The sequence below is a fragment of the Dreissena polymorpha genome, chromosome 13 (genome assembly GCF_020536995.1).
Source record: "Dreissena polymorpha isolate Duluth1 chromosome 13, UMN_Dpol_1.0, whole genome shotgun sequence".
NCBI classification, from domain to species: Eukaryota; Metazoa; Mollusca; class Bivalvia; order Myida; family Dreissenidae; genus Dreissena; species Dreissena polymorpha.
The window spans coordinates 59,265,966-59,288,526 of NC_068367.1; the positions used below are offsets into that span (position 1 = coordinate 59,265,966).

At 34.1% G+C, this 22,561-nt stretch overlaps 1 protein-coding gene across 2 annotated transcripts; it reads right to left on the bottom strand.

Annotated features, from left to right (window-relative positions):
• Positions 1–15,350: 15,350 nt before the first annotated feature.
• LOC127854826 (dual specificity protein phosphatase 19-like) lies at positions 15,351–22,157 on the bottom strand. Of its 2 annotated transcripts, XM_052389892.1 has the most exons (5): positions 22,020–22,157; positions 21,061–21,144; positions 18,116–18,333; positions 17,794–17,952; positions 15,351–16,034 (listed from the first exon to the last, which is right to left on the bottom strand). In XM_052389892.1, exons 3-5 carry the CDS (start codon positions 18,285–18,287, stop codon positions 15,613–15,615), a joined length of 753 nt encoding a protein of 250 aa, XP_052245852.1. In that variant the 5' UTR covers positions 18,288–18,333; positions 21,061–21,144; positions 22,020–22,157; the 3' UTR covers positions 15,351–15,612. The 2 variants fall into 2 exon arrangements, with proteins under 2 accessions (XP_052245852.1, XP_052245853.1); XM_052389893.1 differs by lacking the exon at positions 21,061–21,144 and having other exon boundaries at positions 22,020–22,148.
• Positions 22,158–22,561: the final 404 nt, after the last annotated feature.

Genomic DNA, 22,561 nt, shown 5'->3' on the forward strand with positions numbered 1-22,561 from the left:
GATACTTCAAACTATAAAATCAAATAATCAAAATCAGTCAAATCATTGTGCACAATTTTGTAGAAAATTTTAAAACCACACATCCATGTCAAAAATTTTATACTGCTGTTTAATTTCAGCTTAGACTCTTCTCGAAAGATCTTATTCAGTGTGTTTCTAAAACATAGAAATATTTGCAAAACATAATTATTTTCAAAATTAAACTTATTGATATATTGTTGTTCATAATAAAACATAATTTTGTAAACAAATATCTTATTTTAGTACATTTTTACTACTATACTGGTCAGAATTATACAAATTATGCCATGTTCTTTGAATCATGTTAATCTTTAATGATAAATTATGTAAACATATTTTTGTACTTTGTAAATAAAAATGATACCAATGTGAAGCTTATTTATTTATCTGCAACTTTGCTTCTTAGTGTTATTAGATAAAATCTAAGGTTAATGCACAAAACCTGTTAAATCAATGCCACTGATACTATCTTGTTTACAGATGCCATATGGTAAAAGTTTAGTGGCAGTGGAGAGGCTGATAAGCCATTAGGTTTATGGCAGGATAAGGGTTAAATATTAAAATATAAACATCTTTTATCATTATTAAAACTCAAGAGGTACACAAAACGCCATGTCCAGCCAGTAAAGAGGTAAATATGCCACATCGTTTGAAGAAAACAGCTGGAAAGCAAGAGAAACCAAACGAAAAATTGTGCAACTAGCAGTTTGTCTACAAAGGGCTCACCCCACTCACCCCAATGTGACCTTTTTGTGCACAGTAAAAATAACACGTTAGTTCTCTGAAATGAACATTCAGCATAAATTGACACGCATGTTTGATATGATTTCTTTAAATAATAAACTTTAATGTTTGAACCAAAACTTTGTCCTCTCCAGAGTAATTCATGATGTTGCAAAGGCCCGTCTGAAGCTTCTAGAATGTACAAGCATTGACATGGAAGCTGAAAACAATAGATATTCAGCTACCATCCGGAGTCTGAAAGACCCTCTTTGAATCATTCGCGAGTCGGTTAAGAAAAAACTTAGCAAGGACTGGGCTTGGCATTGTCGAGGTTTGTCGGATAGGGCGGCCTCAGGTAGTCGGCTCTCAAGGACTTTCACGTAGTAGAGCCATCTTAGTGCATTCACTGACCAGCGCAACGTGAACACTATAAGCTGTTAGGTGGCACTTCCTTTGGTATCTCTTGCGACTGAACCCGCGAAATAGGCGACGCTCGTAAACAACTGTGGCCTGAGTTCACGGCAGCGTGCAACAAAAACAGCGCTGGGAATGTTAAACTGGTTTTCCTTGCTGCGCTGGTGATCAAGAAGCAGAAAAGAACTTTTTCCCAGATTGCCAGCGCACACTCTGCTGCTGCAGAAAGGCTAATATTACAGCTCATGTAGAACAGTGGTTCCACAGGGTTCCCACAGACCTTGAAAATCAAGGTTTACCTTGAAAAGTGCTTAAAAAGGATCTAGAGTGCTTAAAATTGCTTATTTTCAAACATTGCCTTGAAAAGTGCTATGTTTAATTTACATTGACTTGTTATATTTGTACAAATACATCTTCGTTAGCATTTTCATAAAAAGTACCTAAAGACATTACAAAGTTGCGAATAGGGAAAGTGCTTGAATTTCACTTTTTTGACCTTATAGTGAAATAAAACTGATATTTCACTGTTACAAACAGTGAAAAATAACAGTGAAATGACATCATTTTAGGATGAAATGACGTCATCATTCCATTGAAATTCTCCAGTTAAACTCTTTTACAATGTAAATAAACAGTAAAAAGCATCAAATAAAAAGAAATTTTTTGGAATTGGTGAATTATCGATTTTAATTCACTTGTGATCATAGAAAAAGTACATTTTCACTCATGACTGTACCACTTGTGAAAATATGATCACTATGATCTATGATCACTAGTGAAATAAAATCGATATTTCTTGTTTTTACCTGCACAGCAATGCCACTTATGCAGCGTACCCTAGGTAACACCAAACTAGTATAAAAAGGCAATGCAGACTTCCATCAATTCTGCATGCCTTCTTTATAAATAAATGGTGTTACTCTATTTGGCGTTGCAGGTAAAAACTACTTTAACTACATTATATTTGTTAAATTTGTTTTACTGTAAGTTCTAAATACTTTACTGTATTATGGTAATATAATGATTTATTCTGAAATTATGTCACTTTTAAGTCAGTTAAGAAATAAAACATTTACTTATAATTAATGTAAATTGTGGCTTAATCTAAAAACAATTGTTTCTTATTATGCCCCCCTACCCTTCAAAGAAGAGGGGGTATATTGTTTTGCTGGATATCGATTGGTTGGTCTGCCTGTCCGAAGACCAGTTAGTTTCCGATCAATAACTTGTGAACGGATTGACCGATTGGCTTGATACTTCACATGTGCATTAACCTTGGATAGTAGATGACCCCTATTGAAATTGGGTCACTAGGTCAAAGGTCAAGGTCACTGTCACAATAAGTATGAAAATCATTTCAAATCAATAACTCGTCAACCAATTGACCGATTGACTTGATACTTCACATGTACATTGGCCTTGGACAGTAGATGACCCCTATTGAAATTGGGTTCACTAGGTCAAAGGTCACCATCACAATAAGTGGGAAAATCATTTCTGATTACTAACTTATCAATGAATTGACCGATTGGCTTGATACTTCACATGTGCATTGGTCTTGGACAGTAGATGACCCCTATTTATATTGGGGTCACTAGGTCAAATGTCAAGGTTACTGTCACAATAAGTTTGAACATAGTTTCCGATCAATAACTCGTCAACGAATGTACCGATGGGCTTGATACGTCACATGTGCATTGGCCTTGGACAGTAGATGACCCCTATTGAAATTGGGGTCACTTGGTCAAAGTTCAAGTTCAGTGTCACAATTAGTGTGAAAATCGTTTCTGATCAATAACTCGTCAACGAAATGACCCATTGGCTTGATACTTCACATATGCATTGGCCTTGGACAGTAGGACGTTGTCAAACTTGTTATGGCATGTCTTCATAAACAGTATTCATCCTATAAAATACTGCTCTGTTTACTGAAACAGGGGAACTCAGAATAGGAAAACCTAAATCGGGGCTAAAGAATCTATTAAAAGCTGACTTGTCTGACCGGCACATTGAAAGCCAGATCACATGTTCAGTAATAGATGGATCTGCTATCCTGTATGCCACTCAGTGGTTCTTAGACGGAAAGATACATGACTCTTTTGACAACGTATATAAGACATCAACAAATCTGGATAAATATGATGTCTACTTCGTGTTTGACCGATACATAGAGAATACTAGGTTAGCGTTAAATACAGAGAAGTTTATGTTGCGAGGCTTAGAACGCCGGAAGCGCGAGCCTTGGCGAGCGCTTTCGGTGTTCGAGCCAAGCAACATAAACTTCTCTGTATTCAACGCTAATCCTAGTATTCTATTTATCCCATTTGATTTTTTCAACGTGACATTTAACATAAATAGATCTAATAACCTTAACAATAATTTTAATTCAGTCATAAAAGCGCTTAAAATCTAACAAATGTAACCATGCGTAGTGATATACATGTATTTGTTCTGGTACGCAAAATAGTCTTTAAAAAATTCACACACAAACTGTAAAACAAGTAAAAATATCACCATGTGCCTACATTCTATTTTACGCAGTATGCGAATTTTAACACAGTACGACCGCGAAAAGAAGATTTTACTTTACTATAATTTATTTTATTTACGAAAGAAAATTATCAAAATCCAATATGGCGGCCATTACTCCTGACAAAATGCTGTCGATGTCAACATACATGTAGGACTACACCATCGACGACCTAGTTCTGGCTACCATAACTTTAAATGTCGCTTTTTATGATTTTTGACTGGCGCGACTTTGTACAGGTCTGTCAATACTAAATAAACTGTACGCTGAAGTTTCTTTAGCTATCGAAAACCTTGACAATTTTGACAGACAATTGCAGCGACTGACACTTTATTTGACAAAATATACAGGGCAATACGTTTTCCGACTTCGGACGACGAATTTAAGGACGCGCAGAACGTGTTTTTTATATAATGTTATGGGAATGCCGTGTGTGATCCGATGCATCAATGGCGCCCATGTTAAAATCATTTTCCCGAGAACAGGGAACGACAAAAGTACAAACAAAAATCAAAACATTTAAGAACTAGTATCTTACCTTTAATTATCCTTTAAAATCCATCTTATAATCCATTTAACTCAATAATTGACGATTTTGCATCTAGGGTCTTTAATAATTATTTTAGCATAAAAATAAGGACCCTTATGCCATTCAATCACTTTATTCAAATGAGTTTATGAACGCGATAAACTTTCTTCTTCGTCACACGCTACGTCATGTACTCTACATTACTGCTGTTCAAATGAACCGGAGCAGTTTATCTAATAATAGCCGTTGGTAAACTCGGTTGCATTTGCAGATTTCTGCATACAAACATAATTATGTTTAAACTTGCACAATGTTTTATTTATCTATGGTAAATGCCCTTAATGTACGAGAAAATAATCTAATATATAAATACACAAAGAATGGAAAACATTCCAGTACACAACAGATAAATGAGTACAAAATACCCGTGTATAAAATGGGACGTTCCCAATTCCAGTGTGGTGCTATTTTTACTATCTTATACTTTACACAGCTCTATGCCTAACGTGAATTAAATAGGAACGCAAACATAGCAGATTATTCATGAACTGTGCGATATGTGTATGGCTTGTTGTACATTCTTAATATTTAAGTTGAATGTCAAAAGTATATGCTTTGGTTATAAACAATGCACATTACACGAAATAAGGAAAATGTGATCAATTGACAATTCAGAAAGTTCGACATACAGTACATGTAGAAAACATGTGAAATAAGTCGCGTTTATAATAAATCGTCAAAACAATGGGGAAAATGACGCAATAAGTATGTCATTTTATAACGCCATCAATCAGCTGATTCATTTTACGGATGGCGAAAAATTATGTCATATGACTATATTTCAAGGTTGAAGGTCGTATAATTTTGAAGCTTAAGTTTTGTCGACTTTGTTTCTTATGGAAAATCATTCAGTGGTAAAGACTAAAGTAAATATAAATAAAAAAAAATAACAAAACAAAAATCGTGTAATTTTATATATTATTTCAGCATTTCTTTTGGTGAATATGTCATATATATATATTTCTGCAAAATATGCACATTTTCTTCTAATGGGTGACCTTAAAATTCGATAAATGAACCAAACAATATCGACCTAATTTTAGCGCATATCGCATGACGTCATTTAAAAAGTAGTCCGTGCACGCGATAGGTATATTCCACAGTGTTGAATACAAGCAAGTATATTCCACAACGTGTTATACCGTCAATGTCGCGGTGAAAATGGGATAAATAGAGTTCTGCAGCAAGAGTGTGGCATGGTCAGATAGACAATCCAATGTCTCAAGGGTGTACACACTAACTGGTGACATGGCATCACCACCACAGAATATTATACTAGGTGTCACTGAGAACAAACAACTGCTGATCTCTCTGATTTGTAATGCTTTATGCACGGATAAAGAATTTCATCTCTTGTGCACTCAAACACACAAATTGGTCGTTAGAGAAGATCTTGATACGCCCACTGAAATATATAAAGGTGTCCTAATCAATTCGAGCTGATTAAAAACAACACGAAGAAGCTAATGTTATTGTGATTAGGCAAATGGTTGATGCTGTAGAAGCAGAACACACTTGCATTTCTGTGGCAGCTGATGATACAGACATGTTTGTTTTGTTGAAACATGACTATGTTGTTCGTAAACTTTCATTATCGGTCATCATGGAACCACCAGTGAGAGAAAGGAGTTATAGACATTCGCAAAACTGCCTAAAATCATAGAAATATCGCGACCTACTTGCTGTCTACTCATGTTATCTCTGGATGCGACACTGTGGCTGGATATTTTGGTATCGGTAAGGTTGCAGTTATTAAAATGCTGAAGGCATGAAATTCCATCAAACTGTTATGCGATATTACAGCTTGTATGAAAGAAGTTGTGAAGGAGGCCACCAGATTTGTCTCAGCATGATATGGAAAGACTGATACAGAGCGTCTATTACAATACAAACCTTTGGGCAGCCAGGGTAGGCAGGTCGGGTAAGGCTATGCCATTGCGTACAAGCTTGAAGCCAACTACGGAAGCATTCTATAAAATCTGAAACGTATTTAAATACAGGTGTGTATATGCAAACATGCATTAGATGCAGACCCCCCCCCCCTCCCCCCGATCTGAATCTATGTGATTATAGTTGGCGAAAAGGACGAGGCCTTAAACATCCTTTTACCCATTACAGTACAGTAGCATCAAATGTTGCTTTGGCTACACTCAATGTGCTTTAATTGATAAAATGTGGGTGCACAAGCGATAACCCATGTTCAACACTTTGGTGCTCATGTAATCAAGTGCGACTACCATGTACTATCTTTTGCGCTTGTTAAAAGGTTGACATATTACAGTGTAACAATTATCAGACAAAACATACCCGTCAGATAACTTACTTTGTCAATGAGAAAGGAAAGATAGAATATTATAGCTTATTGTGTTATTGGCGTCGCTCTGGAGAGCGGCGACTAGTATGTAATGCTTTTTTTTTTCGCTTGTGGGAGAAGTTATTTTACGGATCAATGTATATATTTTTCATTTTAAGAATATCTTGCATAGTGGTGATTTTTTGTGTAAATTAGTGTAAATAAGTACTGCATTTGTGCCTATTACATTTATTACAACATTTATTGCAAATAATGCAAAGCTAATTTGTTTTAATTAATAACTGATCCACAACTGATCACAGGGGAAAGATCACAGGGACTGGGCAAAACGTGAAACTTTCTGGTTTTGTATAAAAACAAAACATAATCAAAATATATTTATTTTGTGGTTTTTCTAAATTGCTTATTTAGTGGAGAATCAATGTAGTACGATATTTGACGACCTATCGCGCAAGCAAGTTTATTGGAAGGCGTAGTGGTATGAAAACGTACAATGTATTAGTTTATTAATAGACATATAATAACGATTGCTATACACAACTTTACCAAATAGCAGTACATAAATGATGTCAGCCGGAATAGCTCAGTTGGGAAAGCGTTAGACTGAAGTTGTTTGCGCAACAATCATCTAAAGGCATCGGTTCAATCCCAGGTTCCGGCACGAACGGAACAGTTCGGCGGCTGACAATTTTTTTCAGTCAGGTTAATAAATGTAATAAAGCTTTATTTTATGTAGACATTTTAAAATCCATTTTACTACTATTGGACATTTTTATTAAAATTCATGGATGCCGCGTGGTGACAACGTTAATTAAAATTTCTTACATTACTTAAATATCTTATAAAAAAATACACGTGTTTTTATATTAACAAATAAATGCAAACAACACATCTATTATCCATGTATTTTTATGGTTGTCTATCATAGGCCCTAAGTACTATCCCTACCACATATAGAGCGCGAAGCGCGACAGGTATTATTGATTGTTACAATGAGTTGCGAAAAAGGAAGCAGCTGCTTATCAAGGAGGAGCTGTGTCCCAGCAACCCGTTTCCCTAGAGTCAAGCACTCCTCGGAGTTTTTTTTTTAAGAACCACATATAGAGCGCAAAGCGCGACACGTATTACTATCCAGGTGGTATGGGCCCTTTAGCATTATCCGACCATTACGTCCATAGTTATCTTCCTTAGAAGTTGAGAAATTTTGAAATCGTTGTTCGAAGTCCAAAATTTTCATCCGATTGTTCCCAAACTTGCACAGGTTTTTTTATCAATGAGGACCCAACCCAAACTCTACATGAGCTATATCAAACCATAAGTCCAGAATTATGTCTCCTTGAATTTAAAAATAAAAGTGAAAAACTGCTTGGTTAGGTGATTATGTCAACATTTTTCATCAGATTCTTACAGTGTCTTCATATCAATGAGCATTTTTACCTCATTTAAAATGAGAAACATCGGGACAATAAGTCCAGAATTTTTTTTCTATTAAATTTGACAAAATAAACAATTTCCACTTGTTTAAAAGATTTCACAACTTTCGTCTGAATCTTTCCAAACTTGTTAAGTGTTTTTATATCAGTATTACTCGAACCCTATTGAAAATGATGAATATCGGAGCAATAAATCTATTATGATCTTTTACTGAATTTCAAAGTATTGTGAAATGCAGATTCTTTATGCAATTTACAGTTTTCATTCAATTTTTTTCAAACTTTTACAGTGTTTTCATATCAATGAGTACTCAACCCCTATTGTAAATGAGCAACGTAAGAATAAGTTCAGAATCATCTCCCCTTGAAGTTGAGAAAAATATGCAATTACGCTTACAAGATGAAGCAGATTTTTTTAAACCAACACAGTTCTGTTCCATTAATGAAAACTGCACACGGATGCCAGTAAAAAAAAGGAAACCAATGTAAATAAAATGAACTATGAATATTTGGGGGTTACAACACAAAATCATAGATAATGGTTATTTGGGGGTTATAACACAACATCATAAATAATGGTTATTTGGGGGTTATAACACAAAATTATAGATAATGGTTATACCAGTATCTTTTTCTATTTTGTTTAAAATAATCGGCCAATATATTAATATTTACAGTAGAAAAAAAAATTGTTCCATGTAACTTCATTGAGTGCCTTTTACACTGAAATTCCCGACGCCCTTTGATGCTTTGCATCTGCAATACTTTTCTTGTGTAATTGTTGGTATCAAAGACAATCAAGGGAACTGAACTGATATTTACATTAGAAAATCACTAAATGCTAGACAACAACTCACAACATATATACAGCTAAACTAGTTTACTTACATGTACTACTTTATACCATGATGTTTGAAAAATGTGACCTTATCATAACCTTAATCAACAATATAATACATATTATGGTGTTACAATTGATATATAATGTGCTTTGTGGCATATATTAAATCTGTGTATTGTAATAACACAAATCATACATTTGACAAAGTTGCTGTTACCGTACACAAAGATAATATTACTTTTCTCCAATGGTCAGGATTAGGTCGATATGTTCTTGTTATACTATACTCTGTATATTATGTATTATTAAAATTCATGTTATGGAACACTTATTAAACACTAAATTGCTACTTAATGGTAATATTTTTCCACATTTATTAGTCTTATGAGAAAATTAGGACATGATCTTGGTTTTAGGCGCACTCTTTGAGCAGCCATCTTGATTCTGGCAGCCATTTTGGATGCCACTTTCTTTTTTATATTACACACGTTTGCACTTCTTTATTTATATGGACCATGTTTAACAATCTCAAAATGTCATTATAATACATAAAATAATGAATATCCATATGTTTTAACAAATAAGACTGAAAACGGCCGCCATCTTGCATTTCTCAAAATCCCCAAAGATACCAGCCCGGCATCATTTGGATTCTTCATCAGTTTTATGTCCCCTAACAAAAAACACCTAATCATTATCTATACACCTCAATGTCTGGTTTGGTAAAAAAAAATGCCACTTTACTGCCAGACTATCATGAATTCAGTTTGCTTTCACCATCTCCATTATCATGAATTCAGTTTGCTTTCACCATCTCCATATGTCTATAATAAAAACTCTATCCACTTTACATATTCATATTCAAGGCCATAATAATCAGTATATGATCAAGAGCAATAACTGTGACCAGCCTTTCTGTATGATTACCGGTATGCCCACTTTTATACTTTAACAATCAATTAAGTACATGTTTGTTTGCAAGATGAAATCCTGTATTGGGTTTGCATGCCACGTACATATCTCTGTTACTACTACACATATTTTATTGAAACTTCACACATGTCTTTTAAATCTTCATTTGAGGGTACTGATCAAATAATTATTATATGTACAACATGTATGCATATATATATATAACAAAAAACTGTAAAGTTTACGTGAATAAAATATGTTCTGTTCTGATCAAGGCTTATAACTATGACCTGTCATTTAGCTGCATTATCCCCCTTTTTGTTCTTACAACATTCAGGTTAAAGTTTGCGTTAGTAGTCATTATTATTATTATGGTCATTGATTGAGGGCCCTTTTTTTCTTTCAACATTCTGGTTAAATGTTGCCTTAAGGGCCATTTTATATGGTTACTGATCAAGGGACAGACATCTGACCTTCAATTAAGCAGAATAATGTCCCTTTTGTACTAACAGTCCAACCTGTGTACAGCAGCCAGTCAAGGCAAGTGCTCAAAGTGACTGAATCTAAGTGTCTGCTTAAGTTAGATGACCAATGTTTATATGTTTTTTTTCTTGTAGTATCATTCTCAATAAAGCAAGCACCAAAAGCTTTGAAAACCTTTGCACAAAAATATCGTTTTCATTTAAACAACCAAAAACTTAGCGCAACCTATCTTAAATGAGTAGAACATTTGACAACATTGATGTTTCAAACCACATACAATCATTCATACTTTTTCCAGTCTCAGTTTTGCACACTTGATTGGTTCCTTTACTGTATTATTCCTCTAATGTGAGATAGTTGCGTTTCATGCTCAGTGTAAATCCATAAACTATTTATCCAATTGCTTGTGACATTAACACACTAGAAAGCTCAGTTAAAGAATGATCCAAAACATATGTATAAATTCCTCAATAATTATTTTATTACTACCTTAACATTGTAAAGTACAAATGAGTGATTATTAAATTATCAATAATTACTCGGTAATTAAAACGTGTTATATTATCTGACATGGTTTATTTTTATTTATCCCAGATGAACAAACACTCTGAATACCCTACTTTTTGTTTTCTGACAGAAAGACGCATTTATTGTTTCCAAGGTTTTTGCTGCAATCAGATTTTTCAAAGACAATGTACAGAACACTTTTAAAGCAGAAGAATGGTCGAGAACATTGTCTTTGGGTAGCTATTGTATAACTTCAATTATTCAAACAAACTTGAAAATCAGGAAATATTTCGCATCAGCCTGCCAGTAAATATGGTCTCTTAACATTTATAACACATCCATTAAATTATCACAATTTCAAACTGTACATACTTTCATATATGATAAAGTGAAATTATTGGCATTTTTCAGTGTTTAATCAAGCTGAAAAGAATCAACAGATCAATAGAGTTAGTTAAAATGTGGTAACTGACCAATTATCTGCAACTCATCTTGCTACAAGTTGCTTATAAAAAATATAGATTATATTCGATATTTTACATGACTGTTCCCAGTCCTCTAAGCCCAGCGGAACTGTCTTTTTATTAGGATCAGAGTAAGTGTTCATGTGTCGTATGAATAGATATTGTTGCAGGATATTAAAACAAGAGCACCGCCTTGCTGGTGCAGACCGCTCATCTATTTTTTTTTTAAAGGTGAAGGGACTCTCATTTTCAATCACAAAGGAGGGAGGGGTGGAGTGAAGAGGGGTGTTTAGTGTGTGGGCGTGGACATTTATTACATTATCTTCCAAAAATGCGAAAAAAAAATTCGGGAGGGGGGGCTGGGAGGGGGGGGGGATTCTTGGGTGCGATGGTTGGACGGTATTTCAAACATAAAATAATAAAAATTAATATTTGTGTTTTTTTAACCGTTTCAAAAAAAATAAATTGGGGGGGGGGGGGTGGGGTGGGGGGGTATAGTGTGAGGGTGTGGTGGTCATTTGTGAGATGATATTAAAAAAAAAAAAAAAATATTAGAGGGGGGGGGGGGGGAGAATTGGGGGGGGGGGTATTCTTGGGTGCGATGGTTGGACAGTATTTCAATCATAAAATGATTAAAATAAATATTTGTGTTTTTTAACCGTTTCAAAATAAAATAAATTGGGGGGTGGGGTGGGGGGGGGGTATAGTATAGTGTGAGGGTGTGGTGGTCATTTGTGAGATGATCTTAAAAAAAAAAAAAAAAAAAAAAAAAATTTAAGGGGGGGGGGGGGAATTCGGGGGGGGACAGTATTTCAATATAAAGAAGTGAAACTCCAGCTGCTGGAGCAGTATTGAATTTTCATTAAAAATAATTAGTTGGTCCTTTATTTAAGGCAAGTGACCGATTGCCCAAACAGTACAAAACAGCACAATACAGCACAATACAAACCAACATAAACACAAAATATGAATAAAGCTGGGGTCACCGCCTTGGAACGGTCAATGCAAAGCATTGGGGGTTTAAACCTGGTTATAGAGCGCTCAACCTCACACTTGGCCCAGCAATATTCATAATACATTTAAGTGTAAATAAAATTTAACGTCATAGCATTGTAACTCAAATTAAACAATAATAAAAGGGAATTAAAACGCATTCAATTTAATTACTATTTAATTACTCAATTGCATTGAAGATACAAGAGTAACAGAATTACAACTTTTTGACGAACGATCAAATAAAACTATTAACAATTGTCAACTACATTCCTTCTTTATAGAAAAGATTTGAGAATGTAGAATCATAGAGTTAATATCTCAGATAATCATCGCGCAAATACAGGAAGAAGCAGCAATAATGGGTGTAAAAATTCCATATTACATAGCTTGGTTGTTTATGTGACTGCTAAACAAATTAAAAATAATTAAATCAAACAAGAAACGCCTATCAGAGAGAAAATATAAATAAAATGGAACATTATAAACCCAATGACCTATGCATGTAGATTACAACTGGGAAAGTCGGTCGTATGACGTCACAAAAATCCATAATGACATAATGACGTGAACAAATTCCAAGGGCAGTACTAAATAAAAATATTAATGGGGCTGTGCTACTAATAAACAAGTTTACGTGATTTAATATTAAGAAGCAAATGAATACAAATGGTAATACCATTAAAGCGACATTATTGGAATCAAACAGTATATAGGTGTTTTGACAACTGAAGACAGAAATGATTTGATGTACGATTTGAGTCCAAATGTAGTTTACATGCAGATTTGTTCATACGACACAATGACAAATTTTATTCAACAGTGAAAAATGCCTATAATGTAGTATTCATGCAGATTTGTTCATACGACACAATGACAAAATTTTATTCAACAGTGAAAAATGCCTATAATATCACTAATGATTCCAAATTTTAAGGGAAGAAAGATATAATGAATCGAAAACCATCAAACACGTGTTTTTAAGTACATAAGCATCGTATCCTTTTGATAAAAACAAGTTAATTAAATTGAAAAGTTTAATATGAACATTTGGTTTAACATATTTTAGTTTGCGGACACGCTTCAAAACATCTCCATAAAATGATGGATGGGAGATTCCATTATTTAAATGCCATTTTAAAGAAACATTATATTTTGAAATTAAATCACCATACTTAGAGTAAAATCTAGCAAATTTATTTCTTAGGTTATGATACAAAAAGCCTTGTTTTAGCAATTTTTTAGTTAATATTAGATTACGATCATTAAAATCTTTAATACACGAACATGCTCTAGCATAACGTACCAACTGCGAAATGTAAATACCATAGGAAGGTCCTTTAGGGATGTTGCCATCTAGAAACGGAAAATTCACAATTTCAAAGTTAAAATCGTCCCGTTTGTCGTATACACGATCTATTTAAGACTAGTTCTTTTGGTTTCAAACCTAAAATCATAAAAATAAATATTTGTGTTTTTTAACCGTTAATTAGTAAATTAGGGGGGGGGGGATTAGTGTGAGGGTGTGGTGGTTATTTGTGAGATGATCTAAAAAAATAAAAAAATAAAATTTAGGGGGGGAATTCGGGGGGGGGGGGGGGGGGTGGGCAAGGGATTCGGGGGGTGGGGGGTATAGTATAGTGTGAGGGTGTGGTGGTCATTTTTGAGATGATCTTAAAAAAAATAAAAAAAATTAGGGGGGGGGGGGAATTCGGGGGGGTGGGGGTGCGATGGTTGGATGGTTTATTTCAAACATAAAATAATAAAATAAATATTTGTGTTTTTTAACCGTTTAAAAAAAAAACAATTTGGGGGGGTGGGGTGGGGGGGGATATAGTATAGTGTGAGGGTGGTGGTGGTCATTTGTGAGATGACCTTAAAAAAAAAAAAAAAAAAAAAAAAAATCGGGGGGGGGGGGGAGGGGGGAGGGCATGGGGGATGGTTTGGTTGGAGTCTATTGTGGTATGTCAGGTAAGAGTAGTTTTGTCAAAGTTTAATAATTTGACCTTGACAGTCAAGGTCATTCAAAGGTCAGGGTAAAATTCAACTTGCCAGATACAGTAACCTCATGATAGCATGAAAGTATTTGAAGTTTGAAAGCAATAGCCTTGATACTTTAGAAGTAAAGTGGATCGAAACACAAAATTTAACCATATATTCAAAGTTACTAAGTCAAAAAAGGGCCATAATTCCGTAAAAATGACAACCAGAGTTATGCAACTTGTCCTTTTACTGTACCCTTATGATAGTTTGCGAGTGTTCCAAGTACGAAAGCAATAGCTTTGATACTGTAGGAATAAAGTGGACCTAAACACAAAACTTAACAAAATTTTCAATTTTCTAAGTATAAAAAGGTCACATAATTCTGTCAAAATGCCAGTCAGAGTTTCATTACTTTGCCTGCACAGTCCCCTTATGATAGTTAGTAAGTGTTGCAAGTATGAAAGCAAAAGCTTTGATACTTAAGGAATAAAATGGACCTAAACACAAAACTTAACCAAAATTTTCAATTTTCTAAGTATAAAAAGGGCACATAATTCTGTTAAAATGCAAGCCAGAGTTATCTAACTTTGCCTGCCCAGTCCCCTCATGATAGTAAGTAAGTGTACCAAGTTTACATGCAATAGCATTGATACTTTCTGAGAAAAGTGGATCTAAACGCAAAACTTAACCGGACGCCGACGCCAACGCCGACGCCAAGGTGATGACAATAGCTCATAATTTTTTTTCAAAAAATAGATGAGCTAATGATCCGTAAACAACAATTGTGTCTTTGTGTCCTATAAACGAATCTGCACTAAAATTAAATTTAGATTCATTTCTGTCGTCAGTTATCAAACAAAAGTACAGGTGATATTCAAATGCATTATTTTTCTCTTTCCAGGATATTGTATTAGTATGTGGTTGCTGCTTTAACAACTATAAGTGTATATGAAGTGAAAACACCAAAAATAAACAACAATTGCGATAGACACCTAAATAATAAACATAGCATATAAAGTTAGATGTTTCTAATGTCCCTTTAATGACCACGGCAGAGAATACAGCACAGCATTAAATAGCATTGATGTGTCTTAACTGACATAAATGTAAATTATGATTAACAATAGGCTGATATTATTTGAAATTTCAATTTGCTGCAACTGCAGATGACTCGAGACATTTCACACAAAAAATGTGAAAATATATGGTAATTGAATTTGCATTATAAATTATAATCTACGTAATCATTGTAAAAGAATCACATATGTAATTATAATAATAATTAAATTTTATTGATTTCAGTTGATATTGTCCTTCCCCCTTAAAACATCTTAATTGGTAGTCCCTTCATGCAGTCCAAGAATTTTATTATAACTTTCAAGTTGTTTCATAAAACCTAAACATCTTAATTGGTAGTCCTTTCACACAGTCTGGGCAGCAGTCCAAGAATGTTATTATAACTTTCAAGTTGTTTCATAAACCCGACATTAGGCTGTATAGCAGGCCGTTTTGATTTTACATCAGCGTATGCTTCACTCAGTGGCATCTTCTCTGAATACATCAAATAGCCGATAGTGAAAGTCGATGCACGTGATATGCCGGCATTGCAGTGGATGAATACAGAGCCACACTGTCTTCCACTGTCTACAAATGCAAATGCTTTTTGGAAATGTTGAAGGACGTCCTCTGTTGGCATGTCGTTGATAATGATGTTCATGTATTTAATTGAATCTGAAAAGTAATTCTTCACTAGATTTGCAAGGTTCAGTATGTGCGTCACATTATACTTCTTTAGGATCTCCCTGTCTGCTGCAATGTCTTGTGATCCTGCAACATTGAAACGCATCATGATTTAAGCTTAAGGTAAGATGGTCAATAGTGTAATTAAAAGCCTTAAGAATATCTATCCAAGTGTCCTTTTTCCATCAGTTTGGTAAAACCTACAGGTAAACAAAAGATACCACATGCAAATGTAAAGGACCGTTGACAAGTAAACAAATGCAAAAAAAAAACAAGAAAGTTCCTCCCCTCAACATAATAGAAAAACATGTCCTATGCGCTGCACTTTGTATCAACAACCAAATTTGTTATATTGATATCCAAACTGAATACATGTTCTTAATTGATGGGTGCAGATGGATGAACATGGCCATAACTGTAAAATAAAGTGCAGGTTAATTGTTTTCATGCATTGCAATTCTCCTTATTGATATCTATACACCCATGAAGTTTCACGTTGAAATCTTGAAAGTGTAGGGTTATGGTTCTTGTACACGGCACTTCTCCACATCTATATCTATACACCAATTAAGTTTTATATGTTGAAATTATGTATAGTATCTGAGATATAGCCCAGAATAGTTTGTCACAGTCTTGTGTGCAAACGGACTAAAGGACAACGCCAAAGCTATATCTCTAAACCTTTGACAGGATAATAAAATAAGTCTGTGTAACATCAACTTACATGTCTTACATTACTTTGAAGTTTGCAAATGAAAGTACTCTTGATATAACACAAGTTCCTTTGGACATCTCGACTCGATTTACAATTCTATAACATTTTCTGAAAAAACAAGAAACCATCGGAGACGGGTGATAATCCCCAAAGTTTTTTTTGTCACAATATTGCACTATATATTCAGATAAAAGGAAACGTCTCGAGGGCACAGTAGTTGGGGGGGGGGACAATAATTTTTTATAGAAAATTTTTTAAGGGCCATAACTCTGTGAAAAATCATCCGACCAGAACCGGCTGATAATATACACATGTCCTCTTGGTAGTGAAGCTTCCCATAAAGTTTCATTGAATTCCAGTCATTAGTTGCTGAGAAATAGCCCGGACAAAAATTGTGCACGGACGGACACACGGACGGACAGACCAAGCGGCAACTATATGCTCCCCCCAAAATAAATTTTGGGGGAGCATAATAAATAAGATCAAATATCGCAACATGATTGACTTGTTGCAAAATAAACAAAAAATGATCCCTTAAGATCTTCACAGACATACACAGACTTAAAGCGGGTATATACGATTTTGTCAAATATTTATGAATTTATATAAACTGTGTAAAAAACTTATTATATATATATTTCAATATAAATTAAAATAAAAGTTAAGAAGAACATGTGTCGAAAAATGCGAAATAAGCCAGATATTTAATTCTGAAATTGAAAACGGCTGTACAGCCGAATTCGCCAGCATGTATACCATACATGTACGATGTGCATCTAAACTTAGTTTAACGGTTTATTTGAATTCCTGCAACGATATCTATTCATACGACACACGAACACTATCTCCGATCCTACTGCAAAGACGAATGCTTCGGTTATTGTAGGAAAATTTGTATGTCACTATCGGCTCGGGGCGCTAATTTGCCTTTGCTGCATTTTATGAAATTCGGCTTTAATGTATAATTTTTCTTGCCTATTTTGTGTTATTGTAACATATTTTATCAATATATTACAATTAAACACATATAAAAAATCGTATATACCCGCTTTAATGAACTTAATGAATTTCAGGAATTTATGTTAACAATTTCCTGATTGATGTTTGTGAAAAATTGGCCCTGTACATTACCCATTATGAGATTGTCCCTGATCTCCCCAACTTGTAAATCCAGACACATATCCGGCACAAACCCATACTGGTCTTTATTGGTTACTTTCGTGGCATAGTTACCACAGCTGTCATGGGTCTCCTGCAAAATCTTACCATCCTCTGTCTTGATGCATGTCTCTGTAAACAGCCACAAAACATGTGAAATAAAATATTTGAATGATTTTTAATACAAAAATGAGAATTACACATAAATTATGAACAGTTCATGATTATGAGAATTACAATAAATTATGAACAGCTAATGATTATGAAAATTGCAACTTATTTAGATTTGACGTACCTGTCTTTTTCAGAGCCTTTTTGTCAAATGATTTTAAATGTGACAGCAAATTCTGGGCCGACTTCTCATACATTTCAGGATTTGGGGTATTACTAGTATCCCAAGGTGCTGTCTGGTCAAGATCCTTGGGCAGTTCTGGACAGGGTGGAATATGGCTATCCTGATGTGACATTTCTTATAGTCAAGCTGGCTTTAGCTTTTCTTATGAATTACCCGAACTGAAATTATCATGAAATAAGTTTTACAATTTTACAGCATTTTACCATGTGAGACTGATTTGCCATATTGGATTTCATAAATTGGAATAAGCATTTTATGAAAACACAACTTACTGCCATACTGGGCGGAGCAATCGCGTATTTAATAATTAAAATGCCAGACCTTTCCCCCCCAAGACATTTCCTCCCCAAGACGTTTCCCCCCAAAGACGTTTCCTCCCCAGACGTTTCTCCCCCATTTTAGTTTTAGTGCAGACGTTTCCCCCCCAATAAATGTATCATTGTTTGGTTGAAGTATATTCTTGATTTATTATCAAAATGATTATTTTGCTTATGAAGTCTTTAATTAACTGGATCTATGAAGCATCTTGTTTGATTTTTTTTGGGTTTTAGAAATCTTTTTTGGGGGTTTAACTGGTAACTAGTGTTTCTTTTAATAAGGATAGTTATTTGTATTCCATTTAATTTATGAACTTCTAATATAATATATTTAGATTTTCTCAGCTTTTGGTTGATTTGTTTGTTTATTTCATAAATTACTATTGCAGGGCCCTACCCAGGATTTTTTTACTGGGGGGCCCAACCGGGGAGGGTTTGGGAGGGGTCCCCCCTCCCTATACATATACTTTTTTAATTTGGCACTTTGCAAGGTGAATTTTAATGCTTATAAAAACATATTTTGTGATATGAATTAATGGAATATGACAAGTAAATCAGCACATTTCGGAAGTCTTAAGCTTTAAACATTGGTGTGAATTCACAACAATATTAAAAGCTTTAGATTTCCGAAACTTACAGGTTTAAACTGACGATTACCCACATAAACTCTCGTATTGCTTCTACCATTTTTTTCACAAATCAATAACGTCACAGGTTTTTTTAAATCTGATTTTTTGGGAAAGACCTTGCCATTTTTTGGGGAAAAAATTGCGCGAAACGCCTAATTTTGGGGGGAAATAATGAAAGTCTTAAATAATCAATTTAACATATTTTAATGTTTTCAAACAAATTCAAGGAAAGAGATAATTTAATTATACAATATTTTTCTACACTGGATCAGGTTAACTTATATAATGAGATCGATTTGTTGTTTCAATTTTCATTTTTTACCAATGAGCCATTAATAGGTTGATATTACTCAATTCTCGGTACTCAATTATGTTAAATACTGAATTCTGCCAAATTCTAATCTGTTGCTCGGCAAATTTATGAATCTGTTTTTCTTTTAAACAAACATGTTAACTATCTCATTGTAGTCTTTTTCAGTGATTTCCTTTCAAAAATTATAAATACTCAGTTTTTCATACCTTTGTCCGTGTTTTTGTTCCATTTCAAATTCAGTGCCCTATTCTCAATGCAAAAAGTATATATTGGGACCTAAAAATTCCCAATAAAAGGTTTATTTTTTTTTAAACTTTTAGAAGGGAAAAATACGTCTAGGGCCTTCTCAAAGAAGGAAAAAAACTGCGTCGGCAATTATCAGACCATAGTCTACGAACTCTTGTAGCAGTTGCTTCCATTCGCTGCACGTATCAAAATACATTACATCAACCATCGATAGATGAAGCATTCATGATCACAATGGGAGACTGATCGGGGATGTGTGTACAAGGCGATTAGAAAACATTGCTGAGAGGCTTATCTCGATTGGCGAGCGTTAATCCCCTTGTTTATCAGGGACAATAAAACATAGCTGCTCTTTTGTTTTGAGGGAAAGTGTACTGTGGGCCCTTGCACGAGAGAAAAAATTGCAGTGGGCCGATTATTAAAAAAAATCATAGTTCGACAGCCAGCTGGGGGGGCCCGGGCCCCTGGGCCCATGGCCTGGGTACGGGCCTGTATTGAAACATAATTAAGCTTATGTTTGTCTTCATTATATACAATATCTTATGATTGTTTTATGTCTCAAAATTATTAATTTTGTTTAATTCTAAATCAATCTTATATGATGGTTTATATTTGTTTAAAACAGCATTTATTTGTAAAATGTGTATATTTAAATAGTTATGGTATTGGAAACATTATTTTGCAAATAATCCCTTTTTTTTAATTTTCATATGATACCATATCCATTTGCTTAATTGGCAATAAAATAATAAAATGCCAAACATGACCTGCGTGTTACATTAACAGTCAACAAAATAACAAGACAATCCCTAAAAACACCCTAATTTCACACCTAACAATAAACAGATAACAATCTGTCCGGCATTCAGAGCTTATCAATGCTGATATTGCCTGTATATTGCACCTGTTATAAACTATCTGTTATCTTGTGTAATACACTTGCTAATCTAATCAACGCTTGTATATTGTACCATTTGTGCCTCATATCGTGTAGTTGTGTGTTGTTAATTAATATTAGCGAAAAAAAATAGTTATTTATCAAAATTAAAGATTGTATCCCAGTAAACCTGTTTAAAGGAAAGTGTAAAAAATTAGACTGTTTCATGTAAAACACCAGGTATAAAATCTGTTTTTCTTAAGACTTAAGATGCACATTTATATTTGCCTTGTAACTCAGGGCTTTTTTCAGCTGATTGTATAGCTGTTATTCAGACATATTTTTAATGGAAAAACTTCTTTTATCCCAATTAAAGTCCAGTAAATAAATTACAAAGGCATACCTGTCAAGGGACTTAAGTTTACGTGGAATTGTAGTGCTCCAGTATACACATTTATGAGAAATAGAATTCTAACATTATATAATTATCTAAATTGACTTACCACTTCCACATGTTCGATGCTGCCACTTGTGACATAAATCACATTCAATAGCTTCTTCTTGTTCACTAACAATGTTCTTACAATCTAAACAAAGATCGACATTATGAATTCTAACACAAGAACACTAAGAAAATATTATATCCAATGCACAAACTCACAAACTCTGAAAATGTCAATCACTATGATACATATGAATAATATTATTGCAGTAAATTCTAATAACAGAATGAATCAGTGTAAAATGTTTTTAGTATATATATGTATAATTGTATTTGTTTGTAGCAAAATGAATTCATAAATTCAATAATAGTAATTCTTTACTTTGTAACATACCATTCCACTTAAAATGATCATCAAAGAACATAAAAGGTGTTCGTTTACTCAATACAACAGTTATGATTGTTTAATTTGTAACATATCCCGGTGTGACCCAAATTCGACGATATAATGGATACATAAAGCAATATTTAGCGAATAATAAAAACACTTATATAGCTTAAAATAATAATTTTTAACTCGGCTGTAATTCTTTGAAATGATTCCAAGAGAATAATCATCAATTTAAATTTAAACCGATAAAAATAGAACATCGTCGAATTTAGATGTCGTCGAATTTGGGTTACGGAAGGATACTATTCCACTTACAGGGGTTTTTCTGCCTATTTTGGGAAAAGGAGTCTGACCAAATTGGGAATTTTTTATCGACAAAATTGGTCATTTTGGGAATTTTTGCTTCGATGAAACGACTCATTTGGGAAAAAAATTGTGAATGAATCATGTCTGGGGAAGAAACGTCTTGGGGGAGAAACGTCTGCCACCCTAATAATTAGGCGACTGGTCAATTAACACTCGTGAAAATAAATGATACACGTTTGTTTGATAATATGTATTAAATAATGAAATTATGACATTTAATGTCCATATGTATGGATGTTACGTATATTAGTTATTTTACTTACCCAGGGACCTATCCTTTGTTTGTATTATGACCCCGACTTGCCATATAACAACGAGTCATCGAGAAATGCATGTAGAATTTATTACAAAGGGAAGTCACTCCTCTGGACAATCAGTAATGTTGAGTTACTAATATTGCGCAATAAATGAGTGTTTAACAAAAGATCTTACACTAACAGGATCACAGGTTTATCAGCGTTACAGTTTTGTTTTCTATGTTGTCAGTACATCTTAGATACTGTGATTGGCGTTCGTCTTTATGCTGGATGCGAATTGTCTTTGCTGGATGCGTTAACGAGATAAAGCTTTTTTGCAAAGCTTGAGGTCAAAGGTAAGGCTGCTGAGGACCGAAGTACAATCATTGAAGAATATAGTTCCCAGTATTGCAAGTATATTTTTGTCGAAATTTCCCCAACATATATCAAATGAACAGTACACAATGACATCATATATGTTTGTTAAATATGTGTAAAATTTTCGAAAAATGTCTTCGATGTTTAATAATATGCGTAGTTATCAGCGCACCTGTTGAAGAAAATTTGGA